At 29.1% G+C, this 14,109-nt stretch overlaps 1 protein-coding gene across 2 annotated transcripts; it reads right to left on the bottom strand.

Moving 5' to 3' along the window:
• Nucleotides 1-444: 444 nt before the first annotated feature.
• On the bottom strand, nt 445-1,905 carry LOC101216097 (protein SHI RELATED SEQUENCE 1). Of its 2 annotated transcripts, XM_031884865.1 has the most exons (3): nt 1,751-1,905; nt 1,010-1,521; nt 445-924 (listed from the first exon to the last, which is right to left on the bottom strand). In XM_031884865.1, the coding sequence occupies exons 2-3, from the start codon at nt 1,512-1,514 to the stop codon at nt 638-640; spliced, it is 792 nt and encodes a 263-aa protein (XP_031740725.1). In that variant the 5' UTR covers nt 1,515-1,521; nt 1,751-1,905; the 3' UTR covers nt 445-637. The 2 variants fall into 2 exon arrangements, with proteins under 2 accessions (XP_031740725.1, XP_004146546.1); XM_004146498.3 differs by having other exon boundaries at nt 1,010-1,904.
• Between the last annotated feature and the right edge of the window lie 12,204 nt (nt 1,906-14,109).

Raw genomic sequence — 14,109 nt, 5'->3', positions numbered from 1 at the left:
TAAAAACATTAATTGCGATTATTGATTGAAATGCTGAATTGCTGATTACATTTTACAAAACAAAAATTTTATTAGTTTCTGTTAGTTCATCAATATTTTGAAATTTCTATTTAATTTTTTTAATAAAAAGAAAACCTAATAACACACAACAAAGAAATATACGTGAAATAGAACATTAAAATGAACTAAATATTTTTTAGAAAAATTGAAAACTCAATCAAGATTATTCAATCGATCGTTTTATTGGATGTTTGTTTAGATACAAATTGGCAAGAGGTTGAAATTCATTGAAATAATTAAATGAAGAAAAATTAAAAGCATAGGATTTAAATTAAAAATAATTAATATAAAAGGGTTATGATAATTTGCCCAACCAAGTACGAAACCAAGAGAAATAATTCAAACCAGGACAAGAAAAAGAAATGAAAAAAAGAAAAGAAAAGAAAAGAAAAGAGGAGCATCGAAATTCCAACAATGGCGGCAAATTAATGCAAACTCTCCCTTGAAAAATTACAAGCTTAAAAATTTATTCATAAAAAAAAATTATATACTTTTAATACAAACTCGAAACTTCAATTCCTTCACTCACTTAATTAATTAATTTTTTTCTTTTCATTTCAATTTCACCTATTCATTGCTAAGATGATGGAGGAAGAAAAAATTGCGTACCGGCGGTGATATAGGTGGAGAGAGGAGTCGGGTAGGGCGGAGTTGGATCGAGCAATGCGGCGGAGGAGGAGGAGGGAGGGGGAGGTGGTTGTTCAGGGCCGTGATCGTAAAGAATGCCTTTAAAAATACGGCCTCCGATATTGACAGCTGTTTGATACGCATATTGGTCGTCGGTTTCGTCCAAGCTTGTCATTCGTACACACCGAAACACTGCCGGTGTGGTCACTTCCGTCGGAAAATTCCCCATGTCCAACCCTAAATTAAAAAGAGAAAAGAATTAATTGAGGGTTTTGTGTTAAAAGTAGGCAAAATTAAAAGAAAAAGAAGAAGAATTGTTAACCTGAAGAAGTGGGGTGGTAGTGGGTGTCCTTAGGGCGTTTGGAGTTAAGGCCGTCGGAACGGAGGTGGCGGTCACGGCGTTTAGAGGCAGGAACCCACGTGCTTTTCACGTGGGTTTCACACTCAAACCCACGGCTTTTACAACAAGTTCTACATCGCATGTGAACACAATCTTTTTTGGCTTGATTTCCACAGTCTTGGCAACTCGTTACCGGCCCTCCTCCACCGCCCCCGCCTCTCCCCGATCTCACCATCACCAACGACGATCTTGCCGGCGATTCATCGCCGGAGTAAACAAACCCTTCTCCCCCTTGTTCTTGCGCCGGTTGCTGCTGCTGTTGCTGTTCTTCTCCTTCCCATGTTTCCAATCTCTCATAATTCTTGTACCAAAATAACCCCTCGGTTGTTGGATGAATAATTTCGCCGCCGGTGGTTGGAGTGGGAAAATGATAATTGGGTACTCTTCCGCCGCTTCCGCCGCCGTCTAGTGGGAAAAAACCGGCCATATTCTTCCTGATTTTGAATCAAAATCCATATCAGAAAAAAAAAACAACACAATCTCTGAACGATGATCGGAAAGTAGTTTTGAGAAAAAAAGGGTTGAAGAATTGGGAATCAGATTCGGAGAGGGTAATTTTTTTTTATTTTTTTATTTTTATTTGTTATGCAAAAGTGAAGTCGTCTGCAACGCCGCCATGGGAAACGGCGGTGCTAACTTAAATAGAGAACAAAATAAATTAACTTCTTTCTTCTTTGTTGTTGTGGTTGTTCTTCTCTGTCTTTCTCTGAGGTCTTTCCCTTTCTCTATGCTCTGATTTTGTTGCAGTTTTGCAGAGATGATTGATTACCTTTTTTTTTTTTCTCTCTTTCTCTATCTCTCTCTCTCTCTCTCTTTTGTTTTAAATTATTATGCCATTTCATCTAATTAATTCATCAGTTCCATCCACGGTTGTCATTTATTCACGTGTCATTTTGTGATTAGCTTTCTTTCTTTTTTTTTTTCGATGGATATTTGTTTTGTTTGCTTTATGTGAAATTGAATCAAATATCGACTCCAAATTGTATAAAACAAAAGATGAGCTTTTGTTGTTGTGTTAACCTTGCTTGCTATGATCCCTTCTTAGATTGATAGTTTTTTAAAATAACAATTATAAATTTATTGAGTCGTTACCGAAAGATGGAAACACTAACCCTTCATCTCAAGATTCATAATTCGAAGTAATTCGGATTCGGCGATACTCATCTAATTATCTTCTAACTACACGGTTATTGTTCGTCTTAAACTGCTTCTAAAAGTGAACGATATTCGCACAAACTAACATAAGTTTTTTCAATATGTTTTATTCTTTATGGAGAGAATTCTCAAGAAGTCATCAAAATGTAAAATTGTTCAAAGCTAAACGTGTTTTAACTTTAAAATTCCTCAAATACTTTGAGTCACAAAAAAGAAAGGTCTTTGTTATTGGCATATATATATAGTAATTTTCAATTTTGTAAAGCCTTTCTCAATTATATTTTTATATAAGCATGATTCCTATCATTTGGATGTTACGACCTCAATTTATTATTCATGTTCCCGCCTAATTTTAAGATGTTACAAAAACGACCAAGCAAAAAAGACAACAAGATTCGGGCTCAAGGTGACATCTTGTGACCAAAATTAGTCTTGAGAAGGGAGCCTAACAAAGTACTCAATGGGGCATACTTCACCCTTGTCCCCACTCAATGAATTGTCTTAAGCCTTAAATAGGGTTAAGGGAAAATGCTCGACCTCGATCTTGGTTGAGGCTGACTATAGCCAAATACCAAACGAGGCACACTCTTCACGTGTTTAGCCTCGACTTTTGTGAGTTAAAGATTAACACCAATATTGCAACTTTGAAATCTCATTGGAGAGAAGACTTAGATCAACCGCACTTATAAATTATACATTATGATAGGCTCTAGTCAATGTAAGTCTAATCTAATACTCAAACTCTTTACTTGCTGCACGTGTACACTTATTTTACTTAAGAATCCGTGTTTGTTTGACAAACACTATATACACATTTGTGCCCAATTTTTTTTCATCTTGTAAGTCTTTTTTTTTTTTTTTTCAAAATACAAACTTATCATTATTGTCATGTGAAGTTCACGTGTATACTTTTTTATTTAAATTTCCGCACTCACAATTATAGACAATTTTACAACCGTTGTATAATTTATTTTTCTTTGAACCGTTGAGTTATGCTAGGATGCGCGTACAATCATGTGAGTTGTTGTTTTATTTTAAGTGATGATATTATTAATGATTAATGGAGATATTATATATAACTTTAATTTTTTAAAAAAAGAAAGGAATTTTATTTTGAAAAAGGTTGACATTTTCTCCCGCAATGAAATTTGTTTTTAATTTCCCTCTCCCATGTGGAAAAAATGTTGCATATAAATTGACAAATGAAACTTCCAAACCTTCCATCTCTTTGTCCATTGCTTTCCTCTTTTTCTCATTCGATTTTTTGTGAAGTCAACAGAAGAAGAATTTTCCTTTGTTGCCCAATTGAAATTGATATTATTTTTATAAGCTTTTATACTTTCTTTTTCTTTTTTTAAATAAATGAAGCTATCTATTAACAAAATTTTCCAAAATACATAATAAATAGGGTTATAAAATTCTTGTAATTTTCTCTTTTTTATTTTGTTCTCTCAAGTACTTTGTACTATAAGAACAACCCGAGTTGTTATTTTCTTGACAGCATGAGCTATGAATTTATTGAAGCATTGGAGTTCTATAGCCTAGAGTCTTAGTGTGTATATGTGTATATATATATACAGTGTAATTTATAATGTTTTCTTCTTTTCTTTTAATAAAAAATAGATGTAATTTTAAAAAATGTAAAATGAAAACTCATGTCAAAATTTAAGTTTTTGTCGATGTAAACATAATCTAATTTTGTTGGTTGATAAAATTTAGAGTAAATATCGATTCATACCTCAAGAATTTGACGATAACATGTCAATTAACTTACCGTTTCAAACTTATAATTCATACCATTAGAACTAAAAGAAAGGCCAAATGGAAAACTTAAATTAATTTACTTGTAGAGACATATTGTTAGTGTTTTTCAATTATTTTTATTGTTAGTGTTTTTAATAGTTATTTTCACTTAATTTTATTTAAAATTATTTTCAAATAACTCATAAATAAGTTGAAGTTTTATCACTTTAATTCTTTTCTTCAAAGTAAAAGAACAAAGAAAGATAATATGTAGAAATAATACCATGAAGGATTTATATCCACTCTTTGTTGTTTCTCAAAATTCTTAAAGATAACATTAATTTTTACATTTAAATAAGTCTTATACACTTTTATATGTACGCACTAATAACTCGAAGCAAAATTCTATTAGAAAATTTTACTTAATTTATTCACTAACAAATGTTTAGAGTTTAAATTTGATATATAATTTCTATTAATAGTTTGATATTTAAAGGAGAATGAAATATTTTATAAGAAAAGTAATTAATTAATTAATTATAGTTGAGTGATATGTACCCAATAATATAATAATGCAATGCCTAATTTGTAATTACGTACTTTTAAGTTATTAACATACTTTTTATTTTCTTTTCTTTTTGGGGCATTAACGTATTAATTTTAGTTTGTCAATAGATGATACTTTTTGTATTCAAAAGCAATTATTGACCTTTACAATTTTGCTATTTTTAATTAGAGGGGTCACTGCATTAATTAAGGATTCATCTATACACATTAGGCAAAATTATCTAATGATTATTGGATACAAATTTGAATGATGGTTTTATTTACATTTATTCATGAAGTGTATAGTAATATTTTATGTTTTATACGATAGAAAACTCCCCCCTCATATATCCTTTGGTAACCCAAAATGTCTCTAGTCAATATTCAAATGCAGTTTAATTAATTTTGCCATTTGCATGTCTTAAGACTCGTACTTAAATGTTAAGACTCATTTGTTGGTTTTGGTAAGTTCAAAAGTAAAAGTTTACATAGTTTGAGTATGAATTATTAATTTTGAGATTAGAGGTTTAGCGTTTCAATTTTAAAGCATTAAATGTATATTCTCCCTATAATTTTATCAATTTCAAATTTCTTTTTAAGGCCTATCAATTTCAATTATCTTTGAAGCAAATGAGTTAGAAATTTGTTGACTACATCAATCAACATCGCATAAGTCTAAATCGATGTGGTTTATTTCTTTTGTTACCATTCTTGGATAGCAACCCTTGATTTAAGTATCAAATTAGGTTAAAAACACTTTATTCAATTTCCTCTTTTAATTGAATTTTTTTATTAAAATTGATTAAATAATAATAAATTTTCAATAAAAATATAGTGATTTTTGATCTCCTCATATTTTTTTTAATTTTATAAAAAAATTACTATTTCTTATCCAAACAAAAACAATTTACCCAACAAATACAAACTATGATAATCTAAACTAAAATAGCTTTCACCTACACTTAGTATTATGATTCTCTAATTATAATAACAAAGTTACCATTCTAGACACGTTCCTCTAGTGTAAAGGTTTAGTTTTATTTTTTAAATAAAATAAAATAAAAAAGGACCAAATTTAAGATTTTATTTAAGGTAATACTAAATCTAAAACATAATTTTAACACAAAACGTATTAATGCATCAAATTCCATCAGAATTTCACAAATTCACAGTTAAACATGTTTTGATGAAAGTAGTACTTAGTTAAATGATCACTTGAAAAGTTCTCGTGTTGCAGCACTTTAATAAAAAACGTAAAAGCATTAATGTATAAGTACAAAATCAATTTTTTTTAGGGTAAACAAAACATGTGAAAATGATAAATGATAGAAAACAAAGTTTACATATATATTATATTTAATGTAAGAGATGAAGATCACCTGCAAATCATTTAAGTGGAAGATGGATGAATGGCCATGTTTGTTTGAAAACTAAGTTTTCATTGAGAAAAATAAATCAACGTTAATTACATGTGAAAATATAATTTCATGCAAAAATGTAATGATAATGAAAACCAAAGTTTTATCTTTAAAAAACATGAGAAAATATGTTAATGAATCAGTCCCTCCAAGTGATTTTTGTTTTGCTTTTTCTTTAACATTTTTTTTTTTGGGTACATGGACACTTTCCTATTACACATATACATAAGGATATTACTATTTGGGCTCAATAATATTTTGTTGAAAGGTTTATATATGTTTAATTAAGTATTTAAAGATTTTAATTTGACAAGTAATTTTATATCATTAAGTAAGTAGCCGTACAGAAAAAATTATTAAAATAATTTTGACTTTTATCATCTCAAATTTAAAATTATTATTATCATTTATTATTATTATTAAATGAAATTGTGTGGATGTGTGAAAATAAAGGTCATTCAAATAAGACTTTGTAGGGGGATCTTTTTTTTTCTTTTTTTTTGAGCTATTAATTAAAAGTAATCCTTCAACTTTCAAACTTTTAATTAAATTTTGTAATAAATGAACAGGACCACTTCCTTCGTTTCCATGATTGTGTGAATTAAAATACATCTGATTAAATGCATTCCCATGTTTAATTTTAAAAATATACATTTTTCTACAATTATAGTGCTTAACAAATAATTAATTTAATTTTAAAAATAAATCGTCTTAAAAACTAATAATAATATTCATTAAAATCCTAAATTTTATAACTGTGTTAAAATTCCATTTAAAAAATGTATAATTTCCAGTGTTAGTGACTTTTTAAATATAAGTATTGATGTATTTTATAAAGAAAATTATCACAAAAGATAATGGCAATCCACCCGAATACGTGTATGATCTAGTTTGTTCTCTAAAGTTCCAAAATCACTTCATGATAATAAGATAATTTATTGGGTCAAAGAGATGTTTGGTTTCATGTTTGGCTAGGGTTGAACTCAACCTTGGTTGAAACCGAGCATCTCTCTCAAGCCCTATTCTAGACCTAAAATAATTTCTATATTTTGGAAAAGGAGATAAAGTGTCCGACGGAAACAACAGGAGGCAAGTTAGACAAACTTAATGTTCGAACAAGACACCAATATTATTGATAGAATATTATTGGATGCATTTTCTATTAGTCATTTGACAAGGCTTGACCTCAACCTTAGTTGCCACGATTAAACCAATTTTGGGCCAAGACCAAGCTAAACATTTTTCTTAGGTCCATGGTTCTAAGTTGCCACTTTCAATCCATACTAGACTATTTTATTGACCGTCAATTTTATTAGCGTTAGATGTCAATTACTATATCATTTGACCAAAAATCATTCATAACACGTACATTAAATAGATACAAGTCTCAAAATTCAACCCTACAAAATTCAGTTTTAAAATTTTAAAATTTATATAAAATAAACTTAAACTAAACCTTAATGTTTTGGTGGACATTCGTAGAAAGAGAGAAGAAAAAAGAAAAGAAAGAAAAGTTGTTGGTGGGACAATCTTTTATGCAACATATGAACATTTTCCCTTTCCATTCAATATTTTTTTTTAGTATTTTTCATGAATGAAATAAGTTAACAACCCAATTAAACATATAATTAAAAGTTTAGAAATTTATTAAATATAAAATTTAAAATTCTAAAATTTATTAAACTGCTTTCAAAGTTTAACGAAAAAAGTTTATGAGATCGTTACTGTTTTTAACGTTTTTATATATATATATATATGACTTGATTATCATATAAATTTGAAGATAACTTAAATTTTATAATTTAACCAACATTCATGTAATTGAAACTTTTGAGTTGTAATGTTATAAAAACAACTCATTCAAAACAAAGATGTGTATAAATATTTGTGGAAGTATTAATCTAATTCGATAAAAGACTATTAAAATAAGGGTGGTAATTAAACCAATGATAATCTAAGAAGTGAATCTCATCTATGTAAATTTGCTGTTGTTTGCCCTTGTGGGTAGCCAACAAATGTAATGCAATTACAAATAAGACAATCATCAATCCAATTGTGTTTTATTAGAATTAGCGTGTGATCTACTAGTTGTACCATTACCTTTATTATTCACTATTATCTTTACCATTATAATTGCTATCATGCATCAAGGTCCAACGATAGCGATGACAGTAAATGTGTAAAATTTATAATTCTAAGTAAACGTGATAAAAAATAATAATACAATTATGTTTATCATAGATATCTATTACAATTGATTTAGCAACAAAGTTTTATTATTTTTACACAAATTTTTATTATAGATGGATGAATGTGACTTGTTGATGAAAGAAAGAATTAGAAGTTGTAAAAAGTTTTAATATAGTAATAGTTTTTGAATTAGATAAGAGATAGGACGTGGATTGTGAGATCCAAAGATAGAATTCTCTCATTTCACATGGATTGAGCTAACAATAAAGTTGGGAAATAATGCTAAATGTACTTTTCTTTTTTTCTTCCTATTTTCTATCCTTTATTTTAATGAAGAACAATCAATGAAATGTCTCAATCTAAAATGGCAGCATAGAGAACTTTGGCAGACCTTTGTTTTCATCTATTTAATTTGATGATGTCAGCATAGAGACAACATATATCTCCTACATATATTAACCCATTTAAGTCAAAATAAATTTATGGAGTTCTCTGTTTAGCATAGAAAAACTCAGAAAAATAAATGTCACATTCGAAGCATTGTGAACATATATGTGCCTTTGAAGATATAATTATTTTACCTATGGTTTTCATCTTCATTTCAAGCCAATGTGTATTTCATATGATGCAATCACATTTAAAAGAAAAAAGCGCAGAATTAGTTCTTTCTTTAAAGTTAACTATTTACGTTAAAGTTTACCGATTATTTAAATATTTGGTCCAATACAGGAAAATTGCATTGAAATGAAGAATTAATTGAAATCTAAGGTATCGTTTATAAATCCAAATAAAAACATATAAAAGAAATATAACATGATATATATATAGTATGTAATAAAATCCATAACTTAGTTTAATGTTAAGACCCAGGAGTTAAATTTATTGTTTTACATATATTTATCAATGTTTTATTAACAAAAAGAAATATCCATCAATATCAAATTATTCTATCAATAGATCATTGTCAATATGGCTTTAAAATTGAAATTTCATTATCAATATTTTACTGTTTGAATGATAAAGGGGTATAAATGAATTGAATGTATGGTAAGTGATCAATTATATTAATCCTCCTATTTTAGAATCTTAACATATATTGTAATTAAATATAAAAGGTGTGATGAATGAGGATTACATTGTAATGTTCAAATATTACCAAGTCATTGACTTATTTGTTCAAACTTATGCTTGATTTATTTTCCAAAGAAATTTTTTCTAACCCGAAAAGAAATGAATTCTAAAGAAAATAAAAAAAAGATGGTTAAATGAAATAAGATGATGGTTAGTTTGAAAGAAAGGTAAAAAGGGGAAATGGGTGAGGTTAAGGTGTCATTTTCAACTTTTGGTTAATAATACAATAGCTGGCTTACAATATTATTATTTGCGCATGCTCTTACTCTTACTTTTCTCCATTAGTTTTTATATGGCCCCTAATCTATAAAAATATTATTCTTCATTTTCTTCTTTCTTCTTTCTTTTTTTGTAAATAAATTCAAAATATTTTCTCTCTTTTTATTTATATTTTATTATTAGTTTTCTTAGTATTATTGCATTATGCATTGATTTGTCACTCTCATCTACTTTTCAATACTTGCAATTTTGTGGCAATTGGTAATCGTTTGTTTTCATTCACGGTTGTTTTCAATTTTGAAACACTCAAAAGTTTCGATTGCAATAGGATGGGTTTTGGAGATACATCAATTTCACTTAAATTAATACAATAATATAAATTTATTTAGATTCTCTCTCTTTTATTTAACCTGATTTGATATCATAAGTTTTAATTGTGAGATTAACAAGGTGATCAAATTTCTCACGTGTAAGAGTATAATTTTTTAGTCACTGATTAGAATGTGTTATTGCATTGGGTTTTACTCTATCTATTTTACTGGGAGAGATGTTGGTGATTATGTTCTACAACTTATTCTTGTCAGGCATGATGTTTCATCCTTTCAGATTTCTTTGAAAGTACTTTTCTTTTTATTTAATATATGCTACTTTCATTTATTATTAATCATTTTTCTTTCTCTTCTGCCTATTTAATACTTTAATAACAATATGTTTGGATTAACTTCGTTAGTGTTTTAAAAAACTTAAAAACACTTCAAAAAGAATTAACCCATGTAGACTGGCCATCTAAATAAACAAAACAATATTCATACTTTATTATTGTTTTTCCAATTTCTATGCACCTTTTCATTCTTTCGTATATAGTCATTTTGTATAGAAACGAATTCCTTTAAAATTAGAGAAATGTGATGATTTTCTTATCCTCAAGTAACAATGATATTGTTGAAGGGATTTAGGTAAAATTCATGGCCGAATAAAGCAAATTCACAACTCTTAAAAAACTGAAAAAACTCCAAAAAAAAGAACATAAACTCTATTCAAAAGCTTTTTTTATCACAACCCTTTGAGTAGTTTCTAGTGGTTCAATGAAATAAGATAATCAAATAAATATTTTTAGAATAATATTAATTAATCTAAATTAACCATTAAACAAATCTAACTAAATTATACTTATTATCTAATAATCGAACGGGAGGAGGGACTATATCCAACCTTTGGGTAGAGGTATTAAGTAGCGACTAAAGGCTCAATTTTTTCACTTCAAATACAGAGTTATGATCTGAATCGAGTCATGTCAATAAGAAAAGAATAAATATTAAGTTATATAGTTATACAAACTGGCGGATAAATTGGTAAAGATCAGATGAAAAATACCAGTTTGTAGAGCTCTATTAGGTTGGTCAGACTAATATAGAAAAGATAATATAGCAGCTTCATCAAATTGGGTAGATTAGTGAATACATAATATTTTGGGTTGAATAATATGTGTTAGGAGATATATGCTATTTTAATTTAAATAAGAAATAATTAAGAGAAGGAAAAACGATGAGAATATCGAGGAACATCTGCCTCACAATTTTGGTTGCGACATCCCTCCTTTCCGCCATCCGCCATTGCATCACCTCCCCCCCTTTCCCGCCGCTCATCTCTCTTATACTACCCCCTGTTTTGCCGTTGTGATACCCTCTCTCCCCTTCAAGGTTTTCACTTCCACCGCCCGTTCCTCTCGAAATCCCCTTTTCTTCCACTTCTAGCGCCAGGCATTTCTTTCGTTCACCGTCGGTAAGTTTTTTCTTCTTCCCAGCATGTTTTTCATTCGTTCGTTTGTTGAAACAATATGAGTAAAAGTAGTAGAAAATACAAAGAAAATAATTTTATTTGATTTATATTTATTACGTGGGTTGATTTGTTTAAAGTTTGACTTGATAGAATTGTGTTGTTAGATTGATGGAATTAACTTGATTGTTAGTGTATTTTTTTAATTTAATTTCTACATTTATAATTTTTATTCGCTTTAATATTAATTATAATGTTTGATCCAAAGAGAGCAAAAATTAGTTTTTTTATTTATTTTAAATTGATAAACCTTGGGACGACGTTCTTGTTGTTTTGAATATATATGTAGAAAAGTTTCTATCGTTTTAAATACGAGTTGAGAATATTGACTTAATATGTTCTTTTCAATGTGTTAAAAGAAATGTTAGTTAATGATTAATTTTGTATATTGTTAGTATGTTTTGAATGTAAGTTAGACAATTTTGTATTGACTTAATGTTTTGAAGGTAAGTTGGGTTGGGTTAAAAAAATAGGATTTTTTCGGGTTTGGGTTAAAAAAAATTGTTCAACCCAACCCAACATGAATTAATTAATTATATATATTTGTATTGTTTATATAATAATAAAAGGAAATTAGATTAGGTTTTCTAGTTTTCTCCCACGTGATTCACACGCTCTCCCTCTCACGCGATCCATGCAAAAATCTTCTCCTCACTTTTCACGTTGTCACACGAGTCACATCCGGCTTTCCCTCGCGCACCGTAACATCTCCGGCGTCTCCTTCGTCTCAGCTCCCTCTCTCCTCCTTCTTCTTCTTTGTCTCTCCTCCGACATCACCTCCGTCATGTCCTCTGTCAGGCCAATCTCAGATCTTAGTTCCTCTATCTCCTCTAGTTTTGTTGATGGTCCAAAAATGTTAAGAAAAATATTTCTTGGTGCATAATAAACATAAGGATAATATATTAGTTGACTGGTATTGCCCATCAAGTTAGTTAGGTTTTCTTGATGAATGAAGCTCATCAAGAGATGAATTTTATTGATTTGCAATGGCCATCATAGGAAAAAAATACATTTGTGTTTGGATTTCTTGATGGGTTTAGAATTTTCTTAATGGATGTACGGTTTCTTGATGGACAAAGACCAAGAAAAAAATCATAGGCAAGGTTCATAAAAAAAAAAAAATGATATGCCCATCAAGATAAAATTTTATAATTTTAGGTTTAGAAAAAGATATGGACATGACCTATCAAGAAAAGACTATTTTTCACTAAGCATGAAATTTAACCATCGTTAACGGGTTTAGAAAACACGATATTCATCAAATAATATTTTTAAATATTTACTATTTTTTTCCAATTATTACATTTTATTTATCACAATACAATGTTACTTTTTTAAATGTCAAATGTTGTAATTATAATTAGATTGAAATAAATGACTTTATTAAAATTAAATTAGTTATTGTGTTCAACTCAAGTTGAATTGAAAGTTATACAATTTAGGGCTTTTAAAATTTATAGAAGCTATAGAAGTTGGTCAACATGAGTTTAGTTCAACTGCACCTATACGTACCTTATGCCTGCCTACTTCATGGACAAAGACCATCGGGATAGACATTTTTTTTAAAATTACTAGTGTAGTTTGGTGCCATATTTACCTCCCTACCAAGTTAAAACAAACCATATTAGATTAATTGGGAAAGCATGGATAAAAAAAATGAAAAGTTAATAGAAGTTAAAAAATGATATATGAAAAGCCCAAGTGGAAAATGAATGTCCATTGAATATGAATGAAAAAGGGGCGAAGTGGGAGTGAGTGTTGGGAAGAAATGAAAAATGATGGCAGAAAGAGAAAGGATGAAATGATTGAGAGAAAAAAAAAAGGAGAAAAAGAGTTGAATAGGAAAGAGAGAAGAAAATGAAAAGGTTATAAGTTTTAGAGATATATTTGTGGTATGGGGGTCTGGGAGTGCCAATAATTGAGTACCACAACTACTTACTAATCGATATTCGATCCTTCCATTTCTTTCTGTCATTCTCTCTCTCGAGCCTTGTGTTTATTGTTCCCATAGTTGACTACCTTCTTTCTACTATGTTGTCCTTTCTTCATTGTTTGTCTTTGAAAAACAGGGAAAACACTAGTCAAATAGGTATGGCTTCTTAAAAAACATTGAAAATGAAAAAACCCCATGATTTGAAACCAAATAATTACTGAACTGTGTTTTTAATTAAAAAGATTGAAGGTAGGTAGTAAAAACAGTGACTGGTTTGGTAAAAGTTGAAGGTAGGTAATAGAAATATAATGGTGATTGGTTTGGTAATATGTGAAGTGTGTGTTGTGCGATGGGAATGGGATGATGACATAATTATAAAATAGCAAATAGAGAGGAAAAATGAAGTTGAAGTTGATGTTGGCATATCTCTGCTTCCACTTTTGTAAAAAACAAACACAAAACACATATCTATGAGTATGAGTGGTCACCATTTCACATGCTTGTTTCCCAGTTGCACCACATCACTACCAACAAACTCAAACTCTGCCCTCCATTTCCCCACCCTATATTTCCTCCCACTATACTTAGCTTTTAGGGTTATCTTTCATTATTATTGTTGTTATTGTGTTTCTTCTTACATCATACAATCTAGCTTTATATATTTACGATACCAATTTAAGTGTTGTTCTGTACTGTTTAATCACCAATTGATTGGATTATGAACGAAAATAATATTGTAAGGTTTGAACGCAAATTTTTTGTAAGAACACTTTTGCTCTAATATTATATTTAAGTTAAAAGTTAATTATCACTCTAATCAAAATCAAAATGTGAGATTAAAAGACCACCTA

Source organism: Cucumis sativus, chromosome 4 (assembly GCF_000004075.3).
Source record: "Cucumis sativus cultivar 9930 chromosome 4, Cucumber_9930_V3, whole genome shotgun sequence".
Classification (NCBI taxonomy): Eukaryota; Viridiplantae; Streptophyta; class Magnoliopsida; order Cucurbitales; family Cucurbitaceae; genus Cucumis; species Cucumis sativus.
Note: the sequence above shows the minus strand (reverse complement) of the source record. Positions and strands in the feature narration are given on the sequence as shown.